General features: G+C 37.2%; 2 protein-coding genes and 1 long non-coding RNA gene across 10 annotated transcripts in view; 2 read left to right on the top strand and 1 right to left on the bottom strand.

The window, feature by feature from the left end:
* Window positions 1-6,551, top strand: part of POLK (DNA polymerase kappa) — a 31,794-nt gene extending 25,243 nt beyond the window's left edge. For 4 of the 6 annotated variants that reach the window (XM_053932199.1, XM_053932203.1, XM_053932202.1 and 1 more), the window contains 5 exons: window positions 177-273; window positions 1,514-1,685; window positions 2,648-3,607; window positions 4,710-4,761; window positions 4,911-6,551. In XM_053932199.1, coding sequence (XP_053788174.1) covers window positions 177-273; window positions 1,514-1,685; window positions 2,648-3,607; window positions 4,710-4,761; window positions 4,911-4,995 — 1,366 coding nt within the window. In that variant the 3' untranslated portion in view covers window positions 4,996-6,551. The remainder of the gene's footprint in view (window positions 1-176; window positions 274-1,513; window positions 1,686-2,647; window positions 3,608-4,709; window positions 4,762-4,910) is intronic. The other 2 variants (XR_008428640.1, XM_053932201.1) reach the window with 2 other exon arrangements.
* A 2,326-nt stretch (window positions 6,552-8,877) lies between these two features.
* The window catches only part of ANKDD1B (ankyrin repeat and death domain containing 1B), a 28,419-nt gene continuing 21,882 nt past the window's right edge, over window positions 8,878-15,414 (top strand). For all 3 annotated transcript variants that reach the window (XR_008428641.1, XM_053932208.1, XM_053932209.1), the window contains exons 1-3: window positions 8,878-8,958; window positions 12,540-12,643; window positions 14,669-14,767. Coding sequence is in view for 2 of the 3 variants with exons in the window: in XM_053932208.1 (XP_053788183.1) it covers window positions 8,883-8,958; window positions 12,540-12,643; window positions 14,669-14,767 (279 nt within the window). In the remaining variant the exon portion in view is untranslated. The remainder of the gene's footprint in view (window positions 8,959-12,539; window positions 12,644-14,668; window positions 14,768-15,414) is intronic.
* Window positions 9,889-14,730, bottom strand: LOC128782076 (uncharacterized). The gene is made up of 3 exons (XR_008428642.1): window positions 14,641-14,730; window positions 10,228-10,360; window positions 9,889-10,145 (listed from the first exon to the last, which is right to left on the bottom strand). It is a non-coding gene; the product is annotated as an uncharacterized LOC128782076 (long non-coding RNA).

The following is a 15,414-nucleotide window of genomic DNA, read 5'->3' on the forward strand; positions in this document are numbered from 1 at the left end:
CATTTTGCAAACAAAATATTCCTATTAATAATCATTGTGCCTTGAAGTAAGAATTTTAACCTATATTACATTCTTTTGATTATAGTATTGTTTAACTGTATAAAAAATACTTCTAGATTGCAGACAGTGAACATACTATGGGATTCATACTGAAAAAGATCATATTTTTGTCTTAGAACATTCAGTGAAATAAACACAGCAGAAGACCAGTACAGCTTGTGTCGAGAGCTCTGCAGAGACCTTGCTCAAGAGTTACAGAAAGAGGGACTTAAGGTATTTATATTATTCAGGTTACTTGCAAAAAGATACTTTGTACTCCAATCATTCTATGCAGCTTTAGAATAAATGCTTTCAGCAGCATCATACCATGTAATCTATCTTCAGAAGTCTTCATTCTTTAGTTCTCAGATGTTTAGGATGAATTAGGTAGCATTTTTTTGTTGTGCAAGTGGCTATCTAGCAATGTGTGTAGGATAAAAATTAAATTGAGTTTTGAAATATGAAAAATTAATCAAGTTGTTTGGCATGTCAACATTTTATGCTAAAAGCAATGTTTGTAAGGGAATAATAGAGCTGATTGTCCATAAGCCATGCTTTGGTCAATTGTGGAATATTAATGTATTTAAAACACTGTTTCTCTCCTGTATACATACAGGATCCAGTCAATAGCCAGTTTTTTAGTTTAAGGACTTGACCTGTGCCATACTTGCTGACAAGTTATTCAGACCATTCAGTGGTATCAACAGTAGAAACAGTCACTTTATTCCTTCTCCCCAGATACCTGTTTTTTACTTGGAAAGAGTAAATATTTTCTTTGAAGGTCTTATGGTAATGCAAGGGATTATATTTAAGACCTAAAATAATTGTTGTTAATCTTCTTCAGCCATAAAAGATTGTCTCAAAAGTTGACAGGTTGAAAGGGATGTGATCAGCTAAGGAGGACGAAGGGATAAGGTTACAAAAGCACCAAAGGGAGTGCTAGTTACTTACATTTGGATGGACATTATCAATCACACAAATTGTTTGGGAGGTGGTGCCAAACACAAATACTGTCTGTGGTTGTGATAGTACTGTGCAGGAGGAAGTAATTTTTCTATGAATCTGTAATAGAGTATCACTTTTGTGTTCTTCATAGTTAGGACATCTGAAAATTTCCATATGAGGAAATAATTTTTTTTAGATGGGGTAGAAGTTGCATCTGTAGCCAAAATGTGAACTCAATTGACCATGCACTAGTGGCAGATGGTCTGCTGAGAACTGCAGTCAAATGATCCAGTTCAGAGAATTCGACTTCGGCAGAAGTTTAGGGCCAAGTACAGAATTTAGGGGCAAGTACAGAATCTTGCAGACAAATTCTTGGGAGTACCTCTTGCTGTGCACAGATAAGCACACAGTGACTATAAGCATACTTGACTATGGCTTAGGAGCTCTTATATAGATGCTACATAATAATTGTTTCTGTGCCATATATGACATACAGTGTAAGCCTTTTTTTAATTGTATTTTTTTCTAGGGTAAAACTGTTACATTGAAGCTTAAGAATGTGAATTTCGAAGTTAAAACAAGAGCTTCGACTGTGCTGTCTTCAGTTTCTAATGAGGAGGAAATATTTACTGTTGCTAAAGATTTGTTAGGAACAGAAATTGATAGTGTTGCTCCTCACCCTCTACGGATAAGACTTATGGGTAAGATATTTCAAATTCATTCTTCCTTTTCAGAGTTAGGAAATCTGATAGTGTTTTGAAATAACACACCATATTTTTAAGTAAAACTGGTGTTAATACATTAATCTTTTTTCTATTACCCTGGTAATTTTTGTAAAGTGAACAGATCTGTGCTGAGTGAGTAATTTAGGAAGTTTTTTTTTAAAAAAAACTAATGAGTGCTGAATGGCGACTTAGGAAGTTTTTCAGTTGAGGTGGTACTTTTTTTATGCAACAGCTATCACATCATCATGACAGTAGGAACTTGAGTCATAGCAGCGCTTAATTCTGCTGCTTTAAATGAGCTTTTAAATCTGCTTTGCACCACAACAACAGAAGTGCTTACAGATCTGAAAGTGCAGAGTTCTGCCGGAGACGTGAACATTTCTGTTGACAGTAAACTCTGTGTTTTGACCCTGAGATGTGTTTCAGGTGCTTATGTGTTCTGCTTGAAGCATTGAGCAGTATATAAAATTTACTTGTCTAAGGTACTAGAAAGTGCTGAAGAAAAATATGTTTTGATGGGTGGAGTTCATGCAAAACTTTCAGACTGAATTCTATGTAAGAGTATTTATAACTCTGTGTTATAATGCAATGAGCTAAAACTTCAGACTACTAAAATTAAATATTGTTAATATTAATTTTGTTTATATTAATAATAAATTTTAAATTTTAACTTAAATTTTTAAATTTTTATCTTAAATTAATAAAAATATTAATTAATATTTAATTTTAATTAAATTAAATTAAAATTAATATTGTTGGACTAATGCTTGGGTCTGATAAAATTGTATTGACATTGAGATGCGTTTGGAAGTAGTCTAGCGTCTTTTTAGAGATAAATTTTACCTTCATTGAGTGAATGTATACCTCAAAAAATGTTAATTAGGAGTTAGTATCAAGTTTCATAGAATTCTTATAATAAGTTTCTTTTTCATTATTAGGTGTACGAGTATCAGGATTTCTAACTGAAGAAGAAAAGAAATACCAACAAAAAAGCATTACAAGTTTCTTAAAATCAGGAAAAGAAACTGCTTTCCTTAGGCTTCAGCCAGAGAAGTCCAACCAAGAGTATTTCACAAAAAATTCAGAAGGAGGGAGTAGAGGGAGTTTTTTTGATCAAAAGCGAGCAGCAAGACAACTAAACAGTGAGAATATTTCTCCAAATGAAACCAGTGGTAAGCAGCTCTTTCATGATGATAAATCATCAGCAAATTTTGAAGAGACAAAGAAAGTCACAGATTTACAGGATTCTAATGTTTGTAAGATCTTCACCTGTCCTGTTTGCTTTGAGAAGCAAAGCAGCAATAATTTGGAAGAACTTAATAGACACATTGATGAGTGCCTCAGTGGAATATGTGTTAAAGATACTGTGGAAATATCCAAGAATGACAGTTTAAGAGAAAATACATCTAACTTTCTTCCACAACTTAAAAATGAGTGGGTTGATAAATGTCAAAAAAATAAAACAGATCAATTATCAGGAACAGACCAGTCTGCAAGTGTATCTGACAGCTCTACTGACAATAGCACCGAAAGATTTGGTCAGATAATACCTGATAAATCTCCCGGAGAACGACAGCTTAACAATCTCAGTCACATTACTAGAAACGTGTGTATGAAACAGTGTCTCTTCCCCAAACAAATATCACAAGACAATGAAGACCATTTTGACAAGACTGAAGATACAGAAGGAGCTAGTTCATCCTGTTTCTTTGAAGCCAAAGAAGATAGTGTTCTTGTTTGTCCAGTTTGTAATTCAGAACAGAAAACCACCAATCTTATGTCATTTAACAGACATGTTGATGTCTGCTTAAATAAAGACCTTATCCAGGAGCTGACAGAAAAAGAGGATTTTCCTATGAAGACTTATAATATGGAAAACTCAAACAGAGTTTTCTCTGGTAAGTATATGCATTAGTATATGTTTAATTATTCAAATTGTCTGCTTTTGCAATTAAGATACTTTGGCAATGGTGTACTTTGAACTTTTGGGTATTTTGAAATTTTTTTCTCAACAAGCTTATTTAAGTAAGGCCTATATAAGAAGTGAAAATTTTTATTTTAAAAATATCAAATTTATTTTCATGACAAACTAGATTTACGAATCTGAAGTTAGTTTGTCAGTGCCCTCCCATTTGCCACAAAGGTGACACAGAAATTACTGCTCATTTCTGGAAATTGTATGGTTACACCCAACCATATTCAGAAAGGTGTTTGTGAGGCCACTGAGATTAAAGTGAAGATCAATGAAAACATCTTCAACCTTTATTGTTTCAGATTCAGTTAACAGAGTGGCTTCATTATGTCATGTGCTGGCAAAAATAGAGATGAGAACTAGAGCCTAAAGGAAGAAACGTCCAATTCTGTTTTATAGCTAATAAAATATATCACGTAACTTCACATATAACATGCCACAGCAGTATTATTCGTGTTTTCTGAAGTAGTTTCTCTTTTTAACAAAGAGTTCATCTTCGGCCAGATTAGATTGCATGTGCAGGTGGTAAAGTATCTGCTTAAAGTAGTCCCTAATCTATTTTGAGAACCTTATAAAAGGAAATTAAAATGCTAGTGCATTAGAATTTTCAGAAAACAATTAAGACTTGAAATAAGAATATTTTGCAAGAAAATTTTCAAAGTGATATTGCTATTACATGTGCAAACATGCTTTAATTTAAATGGAAGACTTATGTTAGGTGAAGTTTCTTTTTTGCCCCCTGCAGGATAAAAAAATTAAAACCATGATTTTTAACTGCCACCTTGAAAATCAACTACGTTATGCTGAAATATTTCTGAAATTACAAGGTTACAAGGTTCAAAGTAGTCCCTTATAATTCAATAACATAAAGGCTTTTTGGTTTTCTTTTTTAAAAATGGTAATATAAACTATAGTATTCAAGTTGCAGATAATAAAATGTTATCTGCTTCTTGAGATAGATTATATTTAATTTCCGAAGCATTCTTTATTTAAGTAACTAATTTTGGTTGTTTTCAATTACTTTTAAGGAGGTTTAAGTAAAGGACAGGTATGCACAAATCCATCACAAGGAACAAAAAGGTAAGTGTTTTTTGGAAGTTTGAGTATCAACTTATTTTAAAATAATGAAGTCTAGAAAAATATTCAGCATCGTAAAACCTGTGCTGGTATGCATTGTGTATTTTAACCTCTTACTGGCTTTTTTTTTCCTCCCCTTTGTTTAACCCTAGGTCTGGACTAACAGCTTCACAGTCAGTATCAAAAAAAACCAAGTCAAGCAATTCCAAACATACAATCAAAATGTTTTTTAAATGATTGTGTAGCAACATGTTCTTTATGAAGCATTTCATAGTTTTATGACTGCAAGTGAATTTAGCATTGGCAGTAGGCTGGATTCAGGTACCTGTCATTTTGGAATCATTCCATATCTGTGTAACAACAACATGATGTCTGAGATAGAAGAAGAGGTAAAATGAAGTGTTTTTTCTTTTCCTTTATTTTATTTTCTTTGGAGAATAATACTTTTTCCCCCACTTGTTTCCAAGAATCAGAATGTGCTAGCACTTTGATTTAGGTCCCTAGAATACACAGGAATCATTAGCTAGGGTGCCCCACTGTACTTGCTGAAGGCCCTCTTCCCACACCTGAACTTCCGTTTTCCCTATTGTAAAAATAAAATTATGAGATTAACTGTGTGATAACAAAGAAGACTTGAGTTGCTTGATTTCACCTAATGTCTGTCTTCGTAGTGGACACAAAAATGTGTTTGTCTCGCAGTTACACAGGATAAGAACAAGAACTTAGTGCACTATCAAGCTTTCATTGTTACTGAAAATTACTTCAGTAAGAGTTGATTGACCAGATCTGAAGGACTCATCGTGGTGAGATAAACAACGACTTCACTTATTTAGAAAATGTTTAAAAATCTGTTGATTGAGAGGATTCCTCCAGGATACTCAGACAAATGGTGTTTGATCTTTGGCCTTTCCAAAGGGACTGAAAACTTCTTTACAGTTTGAAATTGTTACCAGTGAGTAGCACTAAATTTACTCTAAATAAAAGGTTTCATGGTGCAATAATAATGAATTATGTGCAAATACAAGATAATGAACCTTCTTATTGTTTAGCTATCTTTCTCTTTTAAATTACTTTGTATTTCTGAATAAAGTGTATTCTGTAGTGCATATGTGGAAAGAGGAATGTAAGTGCAAATATTTTAAATGCTCTGTTGAGATTTTTTCTGTTCACACCAAATTTTTAAAGGCATTTATTATAATTAAATATTTTCAGACAAATAATTTATTATAACAGCATATTTCTTAGAAGTTATACAAACAATGCCAAGCCCTGTAGGAAATATAAACTGCTTTTTTAACTGCAAGGTCCTTTGAAGAAGAGGCTGCTGTAGAAGCATCTATTTTCTTGTTCAACTGTATGGGGATTTGCTTGTTTTTTAAACAAACAAATGTATACATGATATGTATTAGATGCCCAAGCTCAGTTCAGAATATGCTTTCCTATTTCCAGAATTGCTGGGATGATTACACCATCTCTACCTGCTTATCTGTTTCTTTGTCAGATGCCACTGTACCCACAGCTCTGTCATTTGAATTCATGTCAGTGTTCCCTTATCTGCTTTGGACCAAATCAGCTGGACTAGTTCAGACTGTAAATTGATTCAGTCAGCTTTTTCAAAGTGGGTCAGTGAGCATTCAGCATGAGCTGTTCTGTTGACAGACATGGGACCTTCTAGTAGGAAAGACATAAAAGCAGCTGAGGGAGCATAAGTCTGCCAACTGCTGTTTAGAAAGTGAACACCTCTCCCTTTTTTAGTTTGTATCTCTGATTCAATAAAGTGTAGAATCTAAGTATTACCTTGCCATTGTGTGTATGTCTTAAAAACATCTATTTTTACATAAGCATTACATAGCAAAAAGTCAGCTACTCTTAGGTGCTTGAAAAAAATAAGTTAGTTGGCTTAGCCTCAAAAGTTGCCTTGGCATTTGTTTAAAAAGGAAGTGTCATAGAGTTATCCTAGTGTCATGAAAGGTTGTAGATGTGTCAGTATTAATGTGAAAATAAAACTCATAGTGTGACTATAAATTACTTATTTACAATTCCATTGTGTGTTGAACGTAGCTGGATGCCAGGCAGCCACCAAAGCTGCTCTCTCACTCACCTCTGCAGCTGCACAGGGGAGAGAAAATATAATGAAGGGTCCATGGGTTGAGATAAGGACCAGGAGAGATCACTCATTAAATACCATCATGGGCTAAGCAGGCTCTAATTAGAGATATGAATTGAATTTATCACTAAAAAAATGAGAGCAGGATGAGAAGTAAAATAAGACCTTAAAAACACCTTTCCCACATCTGTGTCTCCTTCCCAGCTCTACCTCCTCTCCCAGTGGCACACAGAGACAGGGAATGGAGGTTATGGTCAGCTCCTCACACATTGTTCCTGCTCATGGAGAGGAATCTTTCCCCTGCTCCAACATACGGGGTCCCTCCCATGGGAGACAGTTCTCCATGAACTTCTCCAACGTGAGTCCATCCCATGGGCAACGCTCTCTGTGAACTGCTGCAGTGTGGGTCACTCTTCCATGGGGTGCAGTCCTCCAAAGACAGGCTGATCCAGTGTGGGTCTCCCACGGTGTCACAAGTCCTACCAGGAAAGCTGCTGCAGCATGGGCTCCTTTCTCTGCAGGTCTGCAGGTCCTTCCTCCAGTGTGAGCTTCCCATGAGGTCACAGGCCCCTCTCAGACATCCACCTGCTGCAGCATGGGACTGAGCTTAATTTCCCAGGGTTGTTGTTTCTTTCAGCTGAGTTACATTCACCTACTGGAAGTACAGTTGGTGAAATTGCCGTATCAGACTGGTGTATCAATTGTAAAGATTTTTTTTCCATCACAGCCTCTCTATACCAGAAATGTTTAAAGGAGATAAGAACTGTGAAATCTCTTTATCTAAGGTAAGAAGAATCCGAGCAAGTAGTTTTTGTATCCATATTAGTTAAATTTACAAACTCTTGAGTCTTTTAGATTAATTTTATTATGGACAGATGACGGTGTTAGTCATCTTGGAAATTAATGTGATTGTGGAATTTAATTTAAGAAAAAAATTACACTGAAGGAATTCCAATGTGTCTACAATTGTGTGAGGCTGAATGCTGGTGGTTCTGCTTTCTTGGAACTACTTTTCCTATATTTATTTTGAAATAGAAATATCAAAGGCTATTTTAAAAATAAAATTCAATGTAGTCACTTTAAAAAATCATGCTCTGTTGTGGAAAAATCGTTGTCTATATGAAAGGAAATAACAAAGACCAAAGTCATAATGGACATCAAGATAAGTTGAGAAATAGGTAGGTTAGATGGATCTCAGTATGTCAGTTCATAAAGCATGAACCTTTGGGGATGTATGTTTTGTTTTTGATGGGACTTTGACAAAAGCAAATGCAAACAGCTTTTACCTGAAATTGAAGGGTCTTGTGATTGGATGAATATTGCTACCACACGTGCATAGTTATGCACAAATTTATGTCAGAAGCACTTCAGTCTCTCACATCCTAAGGCTGTGTGAAGTATGCAGGAGTGCAGGGATGGTCACCCTCTCCTGTCCAGTGAACACTGGTTACAATTATGAGAATAACTCCCAAAAAACTTTTCAACCTGCATAGAGAGCTCCATGACTACCAATAGATCCACCTGGCTCCAGGCATCCTATACAAGCTGTGATACCTCTGTGTGTCTGTACACATGTGCTTATGGCATGGCTTTTCAAAAGTTGTCTGGTGCAAGGGAATTGCCTTTTGTCTGGTGTGTGTGCTTGAGGGTGCCGATTGCTCCTGGCACATAATGCTAGCCCCTAGGGAAGATGTGCGGGGGATTGGTTGGAGAAAGGATGATAGGATGATCCCGTTCAGTGCCTAGCCACTGGCAAGAAATGTAGTAGTGTATTTGGTGCTTGGTTTCTCTTAAAACAAACTCCTAAAGCTGCTCCACAACTCTGCCCCTTCGCGCAGTGGTGTCCTGGCGCCAGTGGCGTGCTGTGCAGGTGTGCACGCAGGGGTGTGTTTGGCCCAGCTGCGTGTGCTGGCGTCCTGGGAACCGGTTTGTCGGGGCCAGCGCAGGACACATCCCTCGGCACACCGGCCTGGGGCCCTTTCCCCTGGCTGAGGAAGAGGAGGAGCCCCGGGCAGCAATGAAGGGCCTGAGCCGGCTGCTCCGCGCCGGGGAGGATGCCGCGCAGGGAGCCGTGGCAGTGAGCCACGAGGGCCGTGAGTCTGCGGGGGTTGGAGGCGAGGCCGCCCGGGGGGCAGCGCAGCCAGGCGGGCAGTGCAGTTCCGGGTTCCCGCACTGCGGCCGGCACAGCCGCGGTGCCTTCCCTGGAGGCAGTGTGCCAGGCCCCGTTAGGGCTGCTGGGACCCACGCAAACCTGCTTTTTGCCTTGACCGGAGAACAAAATGAGCGGTGGAGGTTGAAAAGGGCAACGTTGAACACGAGCTGTTATACATCTAGTAAAAGACATCAGCAAACGTGTGGATATGGGATTGGGAGCTGGGCTTTGGCATGTGGTGTTCCCAGGGGCAAGTCTTACAAATTGCCCACTGCTCTGCTTTAACTTTCCCTTTGAACTGCTCTGAGAGGGTTCAATGGTATTAGTCACGTCCCTGGAGCTGACCATCTGCCATCAGTTTCACAGGCAATCACCCAGTTTTGGGAGGCACACAGAAATCACAGGATCTTGCACTCAGAAACGCAACCCAGTGATGGGGTCTCCAGCCTTCAACCTGCAGACCAGTCTGTGAAAGAACTGCTCTGGTGTGAGCTGTAGTTAGTGAAAACAGGTGATTTGTGGAAACTGAGAGGTAGTTGCCAAACCCTGCTTCGGCCCAGTCCTGTGATCACAGTTTGACAGCCAGGAGCCATTATCTTGGGCTGTGGTTCTTGCTCCCAGGCTGGTAAAGAGGGCAGAAAAAGAAAATAACTAGTGAAATATCACCATTGAACTCAATAAGTAGTTTTTCCCATGACTTCTTTGAAATGGCAAATTACTATTTTAGAAAAAAATCGTAGTGACTTAACAAGATCCCTATATTGCTCTAGTAATTTTATTTCCAGTAAAAAGAAAACCCAGAGAAAACTTAAAAAATGTTACTAGATCATTAAATAGACTATTTTATTTTTAGAAACAACAGGGTAAAAGTACTTTTAGTGCCATTTGAATCCAAATATTGTTGGTTTTTTTTTAAATTTTACCTCCCCTAGACCTCTTCAGCCAATTCATATTCAGGGGTTGTTTTCCCATGTGTTTTTTAAGATGTGGATTTCATCTTGTGGACATCACAACAGGAAGTTAAAAGCAGACCAGGGAGGTAGTGATACACACTTCACTGTTCTCTAACTACTAAACCTCAGCTGCATTTTCTTAATTCATTGGAAATCATCCTCATTTGTGGTATTCCTGCAAGAAAGAATGAGGCCCCTAAAGTAAGACATAAATTAAAAAAAAAAAACAAAATTTTTTTTAAAATACAATACAATACCTTACTTTTTCTTTTGACGTCAACTAAGCAATTTACTTTTCTGCATTTTTAATTACTTCCTTGCTCTTCCAAAAATGAAAAATCTTGGGATGTTCAATATACTGCTGGCAGGGCTCTCTATGAAGGAGACCAACTGTATCAGTAGAGGAAATCAAAGTACTAATTTCAGTTAACTCAAAAAAACTCTGGAATATAGCTATTAAATTGTTACTATATAAATATATTGTTATTATATACACCAGACTTTTTGTATGGTGCCAAAGAAAATACCCCCTAAAAAGCCTGGCAGTCACACACAGATAATTGATTGCTGCTTTTACTTGAAAATAGAGTAATTGCTAGTTACAGGAAAAGTACTAAATCTTGGAGACCCCTGCTTGGATAGAAGGCTTCCATAAAGCTTAGTCTGACGGATATGTACTCCTGTAATTTCATACATGAAAAAAAAAATATTGCAAAAGTTTGGGCAACAAATCAGAGTTATGGTGTGTCTATGTTGTCATAGTTCTCAACTCCTGAATCACTAAGTATGAAGAGAGATTATTAAGAAATATAATATACAGAGGAAGAGGTCTTTTTAGCAGCACATGGCCAATTCATGGCTTCTCAACAAGAAAGAAAAGAACACTTCATTTTTTGTTAGAACTGCAAAACTTTCCTTGCTGATGCATATACAGTAAAGAAACATAATTTTATCTTGTTTTTGAAGGCAGTAGAGTAAAGTCTTGGGGTTGTTCCTAATTGTCCTGAGATGCATTTATCTTTGCATCCTCATGTAAGACGGCAGTCAGCAGGAATGAATGTGGCCTTATTGTAATTAATTACTGCTAATTAGTGCTGTATTTTTTTTCCACATTTGACATACATTTGCCTTGAGCAAGGTATCCTTTGACCATTGGTTTATCTGAGTTTGAAATCAAGTTAGTAGAAAGCTCTGTTGGATACTTCCTAAGGTAACGACTATGAAAACTGGGACTGAGGCATTTAGTCTTCAAAGATCACTGTTCATAATGATGATTTTGCTGTCAGCTACGCTCCTTGTCACAAATGCCAGGAGAGCATTTTTATTTGCAAATGCTTTTTTTTTTTCCTTCCTTGTGCCTGCATGTCATAATACAAATAACACATACGCTGTGATTGCCAGAGAAGTTTGGAAGGATGATTCTTTTATTTGTGGCACTTGGATAATTTCTTAGGAAAACTGGAAACACCTTTGCAAGTATCCAGTTTAATTTCTGATTAATTTTGTACAGTAAAAATGTGATTATTCTCCCTGGGATGATGGCTACAGGGAATATATAAATGCAATTAAGTGAATGCCATTCTGATTTTCCTTAGTATGCTCTGCAGTCATAGTGCTTCAGGCTGTGTCCTGATTAGGCATTAATGAACTTAGGCATAATACGGTAGGATGAACTTGCCTGAGAAGGCTCTAAGGAATAAATAATTCCTGTAGTTCCTGGTCCAACAGAGTGGTGCCTCCTTAGTGATATCATTGGATAAGTGGCCTTCAGCCCAAAATAGTCTAGACAGAAGACATCTAATTATATTTTAAGTGTGACATGATATTGGATTAAAAGTATGTACTAATATTTTTGCAACTGGTGTAACTGTTACATGATTTTCTTTAAAGTGATTAATGAAATGTTACAGAAAAAAGCATGAAGAATATTCTGACCTCCAGCTAAAGGAGGTCAGACACTGAAATTTTACTTTTCAGGGTTACTATCAGACACTGGAATTTTATTTTTCAAAGTTACTGAATATGTCTTGCTACTTCAGCTGACCAAACAGATGCTAATTTTTGGATTGAAACATTAAAGGAAGGTCTCAGTTTAAAAGTGGGTTTTGTTTGTTTTTGTTTGTTTTTCCAGTCATATCACACTGTTTGGTTACTGCTTTACATATTTTGTGTTTCGGTGGTGTGTTTTAAAACAGAACAATTTCTCAAAGAATAGGAAATAAATGCTGAAGTTTGTAGCATTCACTGCTATGCCTATGCAGTAATTTGAGATGCAGTTAGGTAGTAAGAGCTTCATAAACAAACTGTTCCTGTGAGTGCCAACTCTGGTAATCCATGTTGTGAAAAGTCTCCCTTTAGTTGCACTTAAAAGTTGAAACTAGAAATATCAGCCAGATGTCTCTAAAGGAGAAAAACCTAGTCATTAAATGCTTTGATGATGAGAAGCAAGTGATTCTTATAACATTAAATCAGTACAAAGAACAGAAAGTATAAACAGTATCATCATCCCTTATGTTGGTTATGGTTACTTTTTTAATAATACTGGGGTTTTTATCATGTTTTCCCACAGTACTGCCAGATGAGAGAGAATTTCAATATGCTGCTAAAATGAACAATTTGGATACCATGGAAAAGCTATTTAAAAAGAATGTTGACATAAATGCTGTAGATACTGTGAGTATAAAGTGCCTGAAAGATAACTGATATGAAGGGTGACTCCTTTGGGTTGCATGGGGGAATGCCAGCATGCCCCCTCAGCTGCAGGAGTGAGGCTGCAGAAGTGCCCTGTAAGACCTGATGAAGAAATCACTTCATACAGCCATTATAGACATTACAGCTTAACTCTCAGGTTTTGCAGTAGTCAGTGTATCACATTGGGAACTGAGGACTTCTCAAGTGTGCCCCTGCTCTACTGTTTCCTCAGAGCTCTTTGGTGATAAATTTCTCAAATTCTCCATCCTTTTGAGTGGGATGACTTTACCTCACAGTCTCTTTAAGAATGTATTAATGCTGCTAGCATTACAAATTTCTAAAAAGAAGTATTACTCTTTGGTTTGCATGGAACCATGGGAGCATTCTGCAATGTCCTCTGATTCCAGCCTGAGCTCAGAGTTCAGATTTGCCCTAGATATACAAAAATGCATTTCCTATGCTGACTTCAACACCAGGCCTAAAATTTGAGGATATATACTTCACAGTAGCTAAATATAGCACTGTGTTCCACATGAGAGGTAGTTCAACACCAACCAAGCAGTCATTATATTAATCTGGGATTTTTGTGTAACAGTGTCCTCTCAATAGCTACATATAAATCATCTACCCCTGAGTATCCAGTGTTACTTATTCTGGGTTCTGAAAATATTGCCTCCCATGCCCACATGCATTTTCACTCACTGAGGAATTTAGAAGATTGTATAGTGCATTCCTTGATTTGTTTATTAAACAGACAAGGAGACAAACATTTCCTCTGAGCACACTTCCCTTGAATACTGAGAGTATCAATTGAATTACACTCTAAAAGGTCACTTTAAAGTAGCTCTTTCTTCCTTCTTGCTTTCCAGAATTCAGCAAGTTAAACGAAATACATTTTCAGTTCAGTAGTTTGAAACTTTTCTCTGTCATCCTTAAATTAGATGAGAGAGTTACTAGCACAGCTGCAGAGGCATTGTGCTTTGATTGATTATCCTAGTAGGGATGTAGCTTATGCTGGCAAAGCCATTTGTTTTGTTAATGTTGATCATTCCTGCCTCTGTACTCTCAAGTCAAATAAGAAAGGCTGTCAAAATATGAGCTTTTTGATAGTACTCTTTCTATAGTACAAGAGGTTTTTTTCTGACATAAATACACATCATAAATCCCACCTTTTTATTCCTTTTGATGCATATGATTGTAAATTTAAATTTATATAAGTCAGGTGATCTTCAGAGAAGCTAAGAAAACAAATCCAAACTGACTTTTAAAATTAATTGATTAAATCTCTTAGACATTATTGTATGGAAACTATTAGTGACTAATGTTAAACCCAGTTATGCCCACTTTAACTGAAAGCAAAACTCTCTCCAATAAAATTTTATTCAATTTAACAAATCCCTTTTAAGTATATACCACTAATAACTTTATAGAAGTCTTCTTGAGAAGCACTGTGCTCATTCACCTCTGTAAAATTACTCACTGTTTGCAAGGTGGTAGCTTTCATTTACGTAGATGATGACTTAGTATGGGAAGATGACTAACACTGAGTGAGGGAGAAATCTTGGCTTGCATTGCAGAAGTTTAGTCAAAAGCAAGGGGGATACCAAAAGCAAGTCTAACTACATACATATAGACCTCAGCTATTCAAACTACACCATGCAATAATATAATAAACAAGGATGCTTCTTGTACTGCAAACACCTCCTCTATGCAGTGTTTGACTACTTAATCACATTTTGACATTTCCATGAAAGGACAATAGTATGTAGACTAACAAAATCATTCTGTTTTTACAAGAATTCTCTAAGACCAATATCTAAATTCTATCCAAGGAAACAAAACAAAATATATAGATAAAGATCAAGTGTGACTGTTGAAGGAGAAATATGAAAAAGTATATATTAACAGGTACATTTGGTAACAATGAGAGAATTCCAAAATCCTGACCACATGTACAGGGAAAGAACTGTATTACAGACCTGACAAACAAAGCTTTGCTTATTCCAGCTGAAGCGCACAGCATTCCATTTTGCTGTTGCGGGAGGCCATGTGTCTGTGGTGGATTTTCTTCTTCATCACAAAGCTAGGCTTGACATGGCAGATCAGGTAAGCTGGTTTACTTGTTTTGATTCACATGTATAGGAACTCCTTTGAGTAAAAACAGATAATTTTCTTGTGCTCCCAATTGTGCAAAAATTAAGAGCTTGCAGTAAAAACTCTGGTTTGTCTTAGAACTGCACATATTTGTATGAAAAAAGCATTTTTAGAAGAAAAACACATTGCCCAAAGTATTGGATAACTTGAATACCTGAGTGATCACAAGGCACCTCTCTTGGCCAGGGCACAGTGTTTACCTAATACAGCCAAGGACATTATTTGCTTTGTATGCTGCAAGAGTGCAGTGCTGACTCATGTTCAACTTAGTGCGCACCAGGACCCCCTCTGCCAAACTGCTTTCCAGGCAGCTGTCCCCAGCCAGTACTGCTGCCTGGGATTGCTCCTCCCAGGGGCAGGACATTGCATTTCCCCCTGTTGAATTTTGTTATGTTTTTGCCAGGCCATTTCTCCAGCCTGTCAAAGTTTCCCTGGATGGCAGCATACCGATATAATCTATCAGCCATTTGTCCCAATTTAATACCACGTTTGCTGCAGGTACATTCTGCCCATCATTCAGGTCATTAATGCAGATGTTAAATAGCATTTCCAGGATGGATGCCTAGTGCATTGCTTATGACTGGCCTCCAGGTGTTCTT

Source organism: Vidua chalybeata, chromosome Z (assembly GCF_026979565.1).
Source record: "Vidua chalybeata isolate OUT-0048 chromosome Z, bVidCha1 merged haplotype, whole genome shotgun sequence".
NCBI classification, from domain to species: Eukaryota; Metazoa; Chordata; class Aves; order Passeriformes; family Viduidae; genus Vidua; species Vidua chalybeata.